At 36.6% G+C, this 15,116-nt stretch overlaps 1 protein-coding gene across 1 annotated transcript in view; it reads right to left on the reverse strand.

Annotated features, from left to right (window-relative positions):
* Positions 1–15,116, reverse strand: part of PLEKHA3 (pleckstrin homology domain containing A3) — a 29,141-nt gene that overhangs the window by 8,636 nt on the left and 5,389 nt on the right. The window contains exons 3-7 of the mRNA XM_079782583.1: positions 11,572–11,727; positions 8,620–8,756; positions 7,986–8,150; positions 5,267–5,310; positions 3,009–3,124 (exon numbers count right to left, since the gene is read on the reverse strand). Coding sequence (XP_079638709.1) covers positions 3,009–3,124; positions 5,267–5,310; positions 7,986–8,150; positions 8,620–8,756; positions 11,572–11,727 — 618 coding nt within the window. The remainder of the gene's footprint in view (positions 1–3,008; positions 3,125–5,266; positions 5,311–7,985; positions 8,151–8,619; positions 8,757–11,571; positions 11,728–15,116) is intronic.

The raw sequence follows: 15,116 nt of genomic DNA on the forward strand, positions 1-15,116 counted from the left end.
ACATGAATTCCTTTAGCTTTCTGCTAATTTTTCTGATTATTTGTTTAATAAAGAAAAATCTAACTTTTCTACTATTGGCAGTCATTGGGAGAAAATTCAGAGTTCATGAGATAAATTATGAAACTACCTGAAGTAGAGATATTTATTTTGTTCATTGCTAAGACCATGGTTAGCACATTTGTTGAATTGAATTAATCTTTCTTAATTAACTATGGCTTTTTCAGCCTGATGGTTTTAATACTGTTAGTAACCTCCTTGCTCTTAGGCAAAGAAACCAAGACCCCAAAAAGGTTACATGGCTAAGGCAAGATGACACAATTCGTAACAGAACTAGACTAATTTGGGTCTTGCTATTTTCATCACTAGACTTTCTGAGTAAAGCACACTGAAACTTCCCTATTTCCATTTGGAATGCAACTCACAAAACTATCACTAGATGCAAGTGAATAGAGCTTAACACATTGGCATGGTCCGGTTCCAAGGTAGTTGCACTTTTATAGGTACATATTACTTGAATTTAACATAAATTTTTATTTCTTTTATTTTTTTTAATATAGTTAATAAAAAATAGAAGCAGCTAGGTCTCTCAAAGAAAATAACATTTTGGAATAAAGCCTTTCAACTAAGACTGCCAATTGCAAACCATATTTCTAAGAAAGAGCACTAGTTCAGTTTCTGTTTTGTCAACTAACTGGGACACTAAACTTGAGGACACACAGAAGGAAATCTAAGGATAAAACTTCTGACCTAGCCTACAGTTGCCAATTTTAAAAAGTTCTGGAGAACTGAGATAGATACATGTATGTACATGAATATGTATGCAAGTGTGTGAGCCTGCATGTGGGACTAGTTTTGTTACACTCCTTTACAATTAAATTGGGGAATGCTAAATGGAATAGGCTTTATACTTAAGTATTATATGAAAACTGTCTTCAGAAAGTCAAGACTACAGTGCCTAAAACAGGAGAGCTAAGGAAAGGCTAGCTTTAAAAAAATTAATTTAGCTACCACAAATAAAAATGTTTCCCTTTAAAAAAGAGAAGTGGCAACTAGAGAAAAGTACAAGGCAGCATATAGAGCTTTTTCATGAGCTCTGGATTAAAGGGTCATGTATAGAAGGCAGAAAGAACAGGTTAATCAGAATACATAATACTTGCCTCAGGTAACATTTTCCCCCATTCCTAACCTCTCTCTCTCTCTTCCTTACCTCCTCCAAGTTGTACTAAACTGGCCCAGGAAAGTTTTTCTCCCTTCCCCCTATCACCCTCACCCTTTTCCTCTCTTCATTTCTTTCTTTTTTTTTTATTTTTTTAAAACATGTTTTTATTGATTTCAGAGAGGAAGAGAGAGGGAGAGAGAGACAGAAAGATCAATGATTAAAGAAAATTGATCGGCTGCCTACTGCACGCCCCTTACTGAGGATCGAGCCTGCAACCCCGGCATGTGCCCTTGACTGGCATCGAACCCGGGGACCCGTTAGTCCGCAGTCCAATGCTCTATCCACTGAGTCAAACCAGCTAGGGCTCCTCTTTTCATTTCTTAACCCATTGTCCCAACTTAAATTCAAAATGATAATGAGCACAGATCGGTGCTCTATATCAATAAATAGATTATTAGTTCTGTAATAAAAATGGGCATAAAAAAATACCATCAACTTCTAAAGATCTAAAAGTGGCCTGCAGTCCCTTTTTAGAATCTCCACCATCTTCATGAACTCCACATTCTCCTCTAACTAAACCTGTTTATCCTGGTGAGTAAACCAACTCTATCTTAATGTTTTCAATATATTCAAATACTAGAAATATAACACCATTTGTTTTGTCCCATTTTAGCCATCCTGTGAACTAGCTGGGCTCTTCTAGGCAAACAAAGAATCAAATTGCCCTAGCTGGTTTGGCTCAGTGGCTAGAGCGTCAGCCTGCAGACTGAAGGGTCCTAAGTTCAATTCCAGTCAAGGGCACATGCTTGGGTTGTGGGCTCGATCCCCAGTAGGGGATGTGCAGGAGGCAGCCGATCAATGATTCTCTTTCATCATTGATGTTTCTTTCTCTCTCTCCCTCTCCCTTCCTCTCTGAAATCTATAAATATATATATTTAAAAAAAAGAAAAGAATCAAACTGCCATTTGCCGTCATTTCCATAAGGCAAATAAGACCTGTGTTCCACACAATTGACTTACAAATGAATTCTTGGAACACAATCTGTTACGGAACTGGGAACTGTATATAGTTTCTGGCCCACAGGCTTCATAGGCAATAGTAAAGACTTTGTAAAGCAAAAGCCTATTAATGGTAATAAGACCATATTTATGTTCAGTAGAAATCATATTCAAAATACTGTCTAAATAGATCATCTGACACACTTTTAAAGCTTTTTCTCTGCAAAGAAAAATTCTTAAAATTTAACATAAATCACAAAACCTTTCCTAAAGTATTCAATCACAGTATGCTGCCTCTTTAAATAGTAAGGGATAAAAAGGTATAGGAATAAATGCTACTATAATTCACCACCAACACCAGAAAAAAATTTTATTTTCCTTGGACATTTCAAATTATTTCAATAGCAATGCTGACTTTTTCTTTGAACTTAGAACTTATCTGTATTTTTTTCTTATTTTCTTAGTACTTTGAACTTGCCCTAAATCCTACCCACAATTTATTCTTTTTCTTCCAAAATGCTCTTTAAATGGAAATGTAGTGGGAGTAGAAAATTATTAAGTAATTACTAAAATGTAGTGGGAGTAAAAGATTTTGGTATTCTATATAAGTCTAAGATAAGGTATTTACAAAGAGATACTCAGAACTTCTCAGTTAATAACAAAGGTGTTTATAAGAGGATACATGAGCTTCTGTTTATTATGTATTGTCTGCTTAGCTCTGAATTAAGGAGTTAATCCAAGGGCCCAAGTCTGGTGTTCACTTGTCAGTATTCTTCATTTCAGCAATTACAAAGCCCCACAATAATTTTGCTGAATACACCAAAGAAAGAGACAGACCCCATCTAACTTACTATCTGGGTCTTCAAGAGGGATATCATTGCAAGAGTCTGTATCTGAGTAGGTTCTTCGTCGTCGCTGAGAGAGCCGGTGAAGTGTAGACGCTGGTTCTTTTATAGAGTGGCTACTCCTGCAAATTAAAAAGAAAGCATTAAACTGTAAAGTTTTAAACAAATGAAAACACCCTCAACTTATCTGGAGTTTTAAATGACTTTTATTTAAATGACAGAGGAACTATCTTTATGCCCAAAGTTCTATTTTAGTAAGTTCTACTTGTTCAGAGGTCAGGCCACAAGTCAAATCATTTAGAATCCAGCTGATAATCCGGGGAATATGACCTTTGAGCCAAACTAAATGCAAAAGGGATAAAATGAAAAAGATTTTTTTTTAATAAAGGAAAATCCAGCTCAACAGAAGACAAATCCGATGGTTAACAAATGTTTAAAAACTAAAAATTATGGATTTCACAAATGCACAGATCTAGTGTCAATCCATATCTGATTAAAAACAGCAGGGTGAAGAGGAATGGGCAGGTAGTGTGGGAGCATACTAAAGGTCAACTCACTGACAGCAGCAAGACAAAGATGGCAAATGAAGGCTAAAAAAACTATTTAAAAAACAGTCTAGAAAATAAAAAAATTTAGAAAAATCAATAAAAAAATTCAACATAGAAACAAATCACTGCCTCTCAATAGCATTTTGACTATCAATGTATTAAAGCCCAACATTACTATTCTTAATGACAACCTTAAATCATCAAGAAGAAAAAAAAGTTTATATCTTATTTACCAAGATAAAAAGGATAAAATACAGTTCAGAAAACTTTCTCTCATAAATGTAAAATTTTGTCAAAGGGATCAAGCTGCTACTTTTCTGGAAAATTCTGTTGGTGAAACTCTTCGTTCCAATAGGATTGGATACATGGGGCACATCACTGAACACCTCTGAGCACCTGATAGTTCAATCAAGGATTATTTAATCATCAGAGAGAGGGAAAAAAGGTGACAAAGCAATAATAGGGGCTCAGCACTTATTCTTAATGCAGAGAAATAAATGCTAATGTCATTATAATTTCATCACTCTCCAATGAACCAAGTAAGACAACCATAGCAATGTGCAAGAATATCACCTAACAAGATAAAGAATACTCTAGTAGCCTGGAATATTGGCAACATCTATCCAGAACATAAAATTTTTAAATGTGTTGAATGAATATACAGGGTGTCCCCCAAAAATGTATGCACACTTTAATAGCTGATAGCTCCATTTTGAAAATGAAATGTATTTTAATAAACACTGCCTTCATAATTATTCAAAGTGTGTGTATGTATTTGTGTGTATACTTTAAAATACCAATTGCTTTTTCTCTCTTTTCAGTAAGATCTTTAGAATCTAATAAAACAACAGCTCAGCCCAGCCAGCGTGGCTCAGTGGTTGAGCATTGACCTACGAACCAGGAGGTCACGGTTCAATTCCCCGTCAGGGTACATGCCTGGGGTTGTAGGCTCAATCCCCAGTGGAAGGCATACAGGAGGCAGCCGATTAATGATACTCTCTCATTGATGTTTCTATTTCTCTCTCTCTCTCTCTCTCCCTCTCCCTTCCTCTCTGAAATAAAGGTATTTTTTTAATCAATAAAAATATATTTTTTAAAGAAAGAAAAACAGCTCAGTATGAATATATAATGCACTAAAAGCAGTAGCAAAATGAGCCTAATCTTTGGAGCCTTGTTATATCAAAAATTGATTTATAAACCATCAAATTATATCATTTAATATAATTTTACACATCTAAAAGAGGTATAAAAGCCCTAACTGTTTTGGCTCAGTGGATAGAGCCTTGGCCTGCGGACTAAAGGGTCCCAGGTTCGATTCTGGTCAAGGGCATATACCTTGGTTGTGGGCATATCCCCAGTAGGGGGTGTGCAGGAGGCAGCTGATCGATGTTTCTCTCTCATCAGTGTTTCTAACTATCCCTCTCCCTTCCTCTCTGTAAAGAAATCAATAAAATATATATATATTTTAAAAAAGAGGTATAATAGCTGGCAAGGTGTTTACCTTGCTGGTTAATTTATTCACTCATTTTTTTTCTTTACTACCTACTGTGGCCAGGCCCTATACTAAGCACTAAGAGATAGAAATGCTGAGCAAATCAGAACCAGACTGTGCCCATACAGAATTTACATTCCACACCACTTTATGTTAAAGGTTCAAAGAATTTCCCTAAGTAGCTATAAATTTGGGAGAACTTGGTCAAAAGAAAGTTACTTTACCTCTCTGAACTGCAAGGACCAGGGTGGCTGACAGAACGCTTCATCTAGAAATTTTTTTAAAAAGTAAGCATAATCCATTAGTCAAGTAAAATAAAGCAGCTCTAATATATTATCATCCTTATTCAGATAAAAAAATGGCTGGCCAAAACAATTATGTTTTACATACTCAAGTAACATTATTAGCACAATTTCAAGCTTTCTCCCTAATAACCATTAATGGGAATCTTTCTCAACACATACCAAAAACACGCTGGATTCTTTTCTCAATGCTAAAAAACAAATTTTATATCATATGTATGTTTGTGTGTGTATATACATAAATATAAAAAAGAGTATACTTACCTAGTCCCCCAAAAATCATAATGTTTTTGATAAAAAGGTGTATCTAGTAAGCCAGAAAATATTCTAATCTCTCTCTATATTTTTTAAAGGACAGGAATAGAGTCTAGGAGCAAAGCTTCTCTTTATCATTCATTATTCAGGTAGCTGTCACACAGATGTTCTAAAGTATGGTTTTCATGGAAGATGGCATTAATAATTCAAGTCTTTAAAGAACTCAGAAGAAGAACCCTAAGCCTCAAATAGGTTTCTAAAAACATATATTAAAAATATAAATAGCCGAAACCGGTTTGGCTCAGTGGATAGAGCGTCGGCCTGCGGATTGAAGGGTCCCAGGTTTGGTTCCGGTCAAGGGCATGTACCTTGGTTGCGGGCACATCCCCAGTGGGCGTTGTGCAGGAAGCAGCTGATCGATGTTTCTCTCTCATCGATGTTTCTGACTCTCTATCCCTCTCCCTTCCTCTCTGTAAAAAATCAATAAAATATATTTTTAAAAAAATATATATATATAAATAAATAAAATTTGATTAAGCAGAACATTCATAAATATGACAAATACTAAATTCAACTAATGAAAAAAATAGAGGCAACCAAGTAAAACAGATTATTTCAATATTTAACAAGGTAACAAAATAATGAAATTTATATTAAAGGCTAAGAATGGTTGATTTTATATTCAGGCTCAAGAGTCTGACAGGTTCAATCTATGTCTAACATTTGTGTTATGTAAATAAACATCTTCTACATTTGTAACATGAGCCACCAGTTGCTCTGAGAAATCCCAGCTGAAATAACAGTTATGACCCATCCATGAGTCCAGGGATATCTGGTTGACATTAAGATGCAACTGTATATTAATACCTCCTTTAACAGAAACCACTTCCTTTAGGATTATTCACCCAACAACATCCCCACTACAATTATCATCAATCTGTGCATCAAAAAGACCACTGTTTGAACTTCCATGATGGTTTGAAATATAATTGAATGCAAGTTAATTTTAAGAGGGACATAATGAAAGTAGCTACATAAAATGGTTATTAACTATCAGGTTAATTTTGGAATTCTCAAATGTTTTGTTTTTCATTTACTCATGTTATTTTTAAAAAGGGGGTTTTCCCATGAAGACTGTCTGACCTTACTTTCCCTATCTCCAGGACTAATTACCATAAGCCACAGTCTGTGCTTTATGTGTGCAAGAAAATGGCATGGCAAGGAAAAATAAGCAGCCACTGACTGGATTTCCTGTAATGTTTTTGTTGGTAAAAAGTTTTGGTTTAATGTTTCTATTGATAAAAGGTTTTGGTTTAGAGGAGAAACAGTTATTAGAGTTTCTTATACATCAATACAAATATGACCTCTCGGAACTATAGAGCATTTGAAACAGAAGGCATTGTCCTCAGAAGTTCAATACAAACATGGCAGGTTTGAGGTTTATTTACTGTATTTGGCTCTATAAAGTACACCTTTAAAAAAAAAAAGAACAGCAGACCTCTTGTCCATCAGTCTCAAGAACACAGAACCAAATATCCATCTCAAAAAGATCATGTTTTTGTTCAGCTATATGTGTTATTTAACATTTCACAGTATATCTATAATTATTCTAAAAGCAAAACTGTCAAACTGTGTTCTACTGAATGCTACAGTCCTGAGATGTTATTCAAAAATAAACAAAAAGGGTATAATTGCCAAACAAATTTCAGAAACACTGCACACCACTTCTCCTTCTCAGAGGTCATAAAAGAAAATCACATTACATTAATACTTCCTTTAACAGAAATCACTTCCTTTAAGATTACTCACCCAACAACAGCCCCTAATATAAACAGGTCAGGTCTTTTGCAAAGAGCCTCTGATGTAAAAGACACTTGATTTTACAAATGCTTGAGGTCCAGAGAGATTAAGAAACTTGCCTACTCAAAGGGTTCGAATCCAAATGCAGACAACAAAATACTGTTTCCCCTGCAACAAGTTGTTTCAAATTCCTTACAACTTCTGTAAAGATTTGCTTAATCTTATCCCATTATGAGTAAACATCACCCCATTGTATGTTTTTACCAAATAGAGCAGTTTTCCCCAACCTTTTCCATGTCACAGCACCCAGAGAACATTGTAGTATTTTCCTGGCACAATGGGATAAATGGTACAGCGTCTCTGGTGGGGGCGGGAGGCGCGGGGAGGGGGGGGGGGGGGCGGATCATGACCTTGGTACATGCTGAGCTCACCAGATGAAAGGCTCCAATAGAGAATACGAATACAATTTTTAAAAAAATTAACCTGTTGACTATTTCCCACCCACTGTCAGATTCCACCCTTAAAAAGAAAAACAAAAACAGAACTACATGCAATATTACTAGAAGAAAAACAGTTAAGTTCCAACCATTTGAACAGGAGAAGGTGACACAGGAGAAACTAAGGGATCCGGATGGGACAGCTGAAACATCTCAGGTTTAAACTTGGCATTTGCTATCTTCACACATTCCTCAAGCGTTGTGATGAACGTATTACATGTGGCACTAAGTAGGGAAGAGGCTTCGTTCATGTTCTGAAAAATTACACACAGAGTAGAACAGATTCATACATGACTATGTACACTCATACACTACCTTATAATCAAGTACTGACTAGGACATCTGACTAGGTTATGGTCAAATCTATTTAAAATACACTACATTAGAAAATTAAAGCCATACATGAATAATAATTACCTATCTCTCAGGCAAACAATGTATGAAATTAGATTCCAAGAAAAAAATGTTTTTTATATTGAAAAACTGTGTACAGAATTTATCTTAGATAAACCTAACCTAAATGGAATTTTGTAACTATCTGAATTCCAAAGGTGATCCGAGCAGTGGAAACTCTGGAGAATTACTTAGTGGCAGACACCATTCATGTCTGCCCCAGGCCCATTCTCCGATTTCTTCCTTGGTAGAATAAAAACTCCCAATTTTTTTGAAGACAGCAAAGTACTGCAAAGCATAATCAGATATAAAAGGATATCCCTGTTATACCTCTATGCTGGGAGATGAATGATTCTCGTCATGGTGAACAAATTCTTGAATCGTATGAACTTGCTGCATTAAAAGGTCACAGTAGAGGCGAAGTTCAGACATTTTGGTTTTCAGAGATTCGCTGGTTTCACTTATTTCTAAAAGGAACATATATAAACATTCAATTAGATCATTTTCATATTTTGGGGGCAAAGCAATAAAATGGAATCATTTAAAAAGCAAGACAGTGGCTCTCTCTGCGAAGCATGCCGTGCCTTTCCCCACCCTCTGCTTCCCCCAGCGTGTTCTCTCTTTTCAGGAGCACACCCAAGCCTCCCCTCCCCCTTTTTTCTCTCAAGGCTCTTATCTAACTCCCTCTTCTAAACTCCAAGGGCCCTTCAACTACCTCAGTAACTTTCTAAATAAACTTTCCCTTATAATTTCAATTCCTGGGCTCTGAATTCTTTCAAGCTGAACTCAAGGCCAGCTCAACTCATCTCTAAGGCCTAGTGCCATTTTTCTGCTGCTAGCCTGTGTCTGATGGCCCTTTCCTGCCGTCTGGGTATGGTGCCCTCAAAAACATGCTTGTGCCTTCCTTCTCCAGGCAGGCATCCTTCCAGCCTTTCTCCACCTCCTTTCCCCAGCATGCTCCCTCTCCTTTATGCTCTCTCTCTTTTCTGTGCACCCTTCTCTCTTTTCTGGAGCATGCCCGCACCTCCCTCTTTCATCTCTCATGGTACCTATCTTTCTCCTAAGTAGGGTTTTTTTTAAAAGTAAGACAATAAATACAAATATCTGTAGTGTGAGACCTTGGAAATAGGATACAAATACTGTAAGGAAACACCTTCTTCTAAGATTAATGGGAAAAAATTGGCAGTCGTATGTCTAACATGAAGTTTGGGTAGATTAATTCCCAGAGACAGGGTGATGACCACTGAATGTCTTATACAAGATATTTCCATTCCATCACTCATCATTCATTGAAAAATGCTTACATTTTTCTTTTGTGAATTGGCTTTTCTTGTCCTTAACTCGTTTTTCCAGTTCTGATGTTTGGGTTTTCTCTTAATAATATATAAACTGGAAATTTATAAAATTTCTTATACACTAAATGTAGCCATCTTTCACCTGTCCTTTATAGTCTAAAATACATTTCAAGATCTGTCAGTTCTGTTTTATTGTATATTTTGGCATAAAAATATTTTTAGTTTTTATGTTGTTAAAACTATTTTACATAAACATACATTTATTTTTATTTTTTGGTCTTTGCATTGCTTTATTTACATATTACATTATTTTCAGAATTTTTTAATTAAGAGCTCACTTTCTTTTGTTTAATATATCCGGACATATTAAACATCTAGCCATAATCTCAGCCACTCACTTACCAATGCCTTCTAAACTAGAGGAATAAGCAGCAGAGGAAGGAGTAAAATACACATAGCAGATCCTGGTGCTTCTGCATCCCTGAGTCAGCGGCACTGCTTTGTGGTACTAGCCACAGAGCTACTCTAGCTGGAGTAGACCAAAGAGCTCTAGCTGCCCACTTAACCTAACCTCCTACTCAAATTTAAGCCCATTCCTTCTTTTTAATTATAGTAAAATATGTTACTATTTTAATCATTTTTAAATATACAGTGTGCTGGCATTAATTACATTCATGTTACCATATAACCATTACTCCCATCCGCCTCCAAAACTTTTTCATCTTCTCCAGCCAAAACTCTGTACACATTAAACACTAACTCCCCATTGTCCCCTTCCCTGGCCCCTAGAAAACACCTTTCTACTTTCTGTTTCTATGAATTTGACTACTCTAGATACTCCATATTAAGTGCAGTCATACAATATTTGTCCTTTTGTCACTAGTTAATTTCACTTAGCATAATATTTTAAAGATTCATCCATGTTGTAGTGAGTGTCAAAATTGCCTTCCTTTTTAAGGCTGAACAATATTCCATTGTGTGTATATGCCATACTATGTTTATCCACTCATCTGTCTATGAACGTTTGGGTTGTTCCCACCTTTCATTCCTTCTTATCCTACCCTTAGCCATACTCTTTCCATGATGTTCTTTTCATATATCCATAATTTAGTTGCTTTCACTAATTTAGATAACTTCTATTGTTTTTAATTATAAAAGTAATATAAGGTCAATGAAGAATTTTGGAAAATCAAAAATATAGAAAAGAAAAATTGAACAACTACAATCTCACTACCAAGATACAAATAGTATTGTTATTTTCACGTTATATCTGCATATAATTGAATACCATAAATTATTTGCTTTGCTTTTGATTTTTATTTAGTCCTTTTAAATTGACAATATATGTACACAATAAAGTCAAAAGGTATACAGTGAAAAGTGAGTCTTCTTCCCACAAATTCCCTTTCCAAAGGCAACAACTTTATCAGTTCTTATCTATCTTTGCTGAGCTGTCCAATGAATGGATATATAATGTTGAATCCTGTTTTTTTCAATTATTATTTAACCTTGGGCATTTCCTCACATCATTAAAATTCCTTGTAAACATTTTACTGCCTATATATCAGCCTATGTAAGCACTATACAGTTTACTAAACCATTCCCCTGAATTCAAACCTTTGCATTGTTTACAATTCTTTTTTTATTTTTATTTTAGAGAGGAAATGAGAGGGAGAGAGAGAGATAGAAACATCAATGATGAGAGAGAATCACTGATTGGCTGCCTCCCGCATGCCCACTACTGCGAGCCCGCAACCCAGGCATGTGCCCTTGACTGGAATCGAACCCGGAACCCTTCAGTCCGCTGGCCGACGCTCTATCCACTGAGCCAAACCAGCTAGGGCTACAATTTTTTTTTACTTTGATGAACATCTATGCACATAAATCTTCTACATTTCTGATTATGTCTTTGGGATAGATTACTATAAGTGAACATGACAATTTATATTTGTGTTTAAGAAAATATCCTTACTGCAAGGGAAGTTACCTTTTTCTTTTTTAGTCCTAGTGTCAGTCAAACAGGCTTTGGAGCTCCCCAGAGCAACCAGCCACCTTTGTCTTTCAGCTGCATTGACCGCCTTCATGTAGAAATGCTGCTCCCCTGGAATGATTAATTCCATTCTTGTGTTGTCTGCTGAATGGACTATGATGATAAACAAAGGAGAAATACAGTCATGGAATTAAGTAAGTTGGGGAGAATCAAAGCATCCCTCTTACACAGTATGTGATGTGTCAGACACCTAAAACAACAAACTATGACTTCAGATGCAGGCAGGGCTGCTCCCTAAGGGGCTACCCTCCAAACTGCCATTCTCACATCTACCCCAGCTGGCAGTGGTGCCAGGCAAAAGAGAAAACACCAAACATTAACTACTAAATATAATATGTACTGAGAAGTGAGAACGAAGAACTCCCTCCCTTGGGGCCAACTGTACTACCCTAAATACACATGCATTATTATACTTATCACTCAGTTTTTACTAAGTTCTTTGAAAGCAGAGTCTGTGTTTTTGGTATCCCCCAAGCCTAGGATAGTGCCTGGCACATAGATGAAGCACAACAAATGATAACTATGGCCGTGTTGTCCTCAAGTAATGGGCACATCATAATCACTTGGAAGGCAAGAGTATTTTGAAGATCTTTTCCCCTCCATCCTTTTCCTCTTCTCCTACACAGCCCACCTTGATGCTCTGACAAAAGAGAGCTCATCAAGAATTATGCTGAGTCAATCCTAACTCTTGTAAGACTAAATTTGTCTTAGATTGTCATTAATCACAAGTATTTATTCAGTTCAGAGCAGTGATGATAGAGAAGATAGAACAAGAGAAAAAAGAAGTCTTTGCTTTAATAGAGGTGATAATTTAACCAAGGAACCAAACTGACACACTAAAAATAATCAAGACATCTAAATGTTGAACTCCTTGATATGGAAACTTCATGTGTAATTATAATGAGAGAAAGATAAGAAAAGACAGAAAATAAAAAAGGCTTCAAGAAGAGGGATTTGATGACAGCAGGACTGGCTTAAAACTGAAACAGAAAAACTGCATGAGAAAAGTTCTAGATGAGGAACTAAATATAATATGTACTGAGAATATCAGGAGACAGGCCTAAATGGAGCATTGTGTTATATTACCAAGTAATGATATTCATGAATGGACAAATGATCAGTCATGGGTACAAAAGATTTCTAGTCTCGGATAAAATTATTGAAATCCCAAAGCTCCAAGGATAATTCTTTTTTGCTACTTGCTAATACTAGAAAAAAACCCAATAGCTACCTTAAAAGAAAATAATGCTTTAATTTCTGATGATGTTTCTACAAAATGAAACTAAAGTAAGATGACTCATTTTTAAACATACCAGAATTTACGTATCTGTCAAGTAGTCACCTGAGAAAGCAACAAAGTTAAGAACAATGCTTCTAATACACCAAATTCTCGGAAACATGGACAAGACCTCTATATGTAACACTACAAAACATTGAGAGAAATTAAAACCCTAATTAAATATAGGAATATACCACACTAATGGATCAGAAGATTCAATATTGTCAAGAATATAATCCTCCCCAAATTGATCTATAGATTCACTGCAATTCCAATCAAAATTCCAACAAATATTTGTGGAAATTTACAAACAGATTCTAAGATGTAAAAGAAAATGCAAAGGACCAATTATCCGATCTAATAATAGACAAATATGCAAATTGACCGCACCTTTGCTACGCCCAAGCCACACCCACCAGCCAAGCCACGCCCACCAACCAATCATGACAAATATGCAAATTACCCCAACAAAGATGGCGGCTAATTTGCATATCAAGACAGCGTAGAAAGAAGCCAAGAGCTGCAGAAGGGAGCAAAGCTGCAGAGAAGCAAGCAAGCCAGGGGGAGGAGAAGGAAGGAGCGGAGGCGGGGCCGGGGGAGAAGGAAGTTGAGCAGGCAGGGCCAGGGGAGAAGGGAGGAGCGGAGGCGGGGCCGGGGGAGAAGGGAAAAGCAGGCGGGCTGGCAGAGAAGGCGGGCCGGGGTAGAAGGGAGGAGTGGAGGCGGGGCCAGGGAAGAAGGAAGGAGAGCAGGCTGGCGGAGAAGTTAGAAAAGCAGGGGGGCTGGTGGAGAGCGCGGCGCGGGGGACAAGGGAGGAGAGCAGGCAGGGTGGGGTAGAGTGCAGCAGGAAACCCTATTGCAGGATTTTTCCTGCAACGGGAACGCTAGTAAGTAATATAAAAGGCAGTCTAGAAAAAGACCCATCCACACATACATGGTCACTCACTTTGTGACAAAGATGTCCCTACAGTGCAGTGGGTGAAAGGTTACTCTTTTCAGTAAGTTGTGCTCAGCCATCTGAGGGTAAAAAACAATGAATCTTGACCCCTACCTGAGACCATATATAAAAATAAATTTTAATCCAACACAAACCTAATATAAACCTAAATATAAACAGTAAAACAATAAAGCTTCAAGAAGGTAACAGAGGATTTCTTTAGTGGGACATAAAAATTTCTAATAACAAAACTAATGAACCGAATTTTATTAAGAACGTGTGCTCATCAAAAGATACCAATAACAGAATAAACATGCAAACTACAGAGTGAGAGAATACCTTTGCAATATAAAAAAAAAATCATCAGACTATATAAAGAACTCTTACAGAGCAACATGAAAAATAGTCCAGTTTAGAAATTGGTCCAAAGAAACGAAAAGGGACTTCAGACAAGGATGTTCAAATGGCTAATTATATCTGAAAAAATACTCAACATCATTATTTATTGAAGAAACCTGTAGGAGACAGCCAATCAATGTTCTTTCTCATCAATGTTTCTCTCTCTCCCTTCCCCTTCCTCTCTCTCTCTAAAAAAAAAAAAAAAAATCAATAAAAATGTTTGAAAAAAAGAAAGAAGCCAGACACAGAAGAAAATACTGATTTATAAATGTTCTAAAAACCTATTTGTGGTGATAAAGTCACATTAATAGTTACCTTTTAGAGGAATTAGGGACTGAGGGGACATAATAATTTCCCAGCATTTGGGATGAGGATAATATTCTAATTCTTGATCTGGGTGGTGGTTATACAAGCGTGTTCACTTTGTAAACATTCTTCAAGTTGAGTGTTTAAGATTTGTGTCCTTTTCTATGAGTATATTATTCTTTAATAAAATGATTACTTTAAACAGAAAACAACGCAACAAAAATGTTGCAAAGGCTTAAAAACATTTGGAATTGCCTTAGAATTCTGCCACTAATAGTCTTTTAAAATCCTCAAGGTTGGCAAATTTTTAAACTTTGAAGATAGTTTGATTTCTGATTCTCATCAAATCTCATTTGGAAATGAATCTGGGGAATGAGATGAGATAAAACCATCACTCTGCCCTAACCAGTTTGGCTCAGTGGATAGAGCGTCGGCCTGCGGACTGAAGGGTCCCAGGTTCGATTCCGGTCAAGGGCATGTACCTTGGTTGCGGGCACATCCCCAGTGGGGGCTGTGCAGGAGGCAGCTGATTGATGTCTCTCTCATGGATGTTTCTAACTCTCT

Source organism: Cnephaeus nilssonii (genome assembly GCF_951640355.1).
Source record: "Cnephaeus nilssonii genome assembly, chromosome: 10".
NCBI lineage: Eukaryota > Metazoa > Chordata > Mammalia > Chiroptera > Vespertilionidae > Cnephaeus > Cnephaeus nilssonii.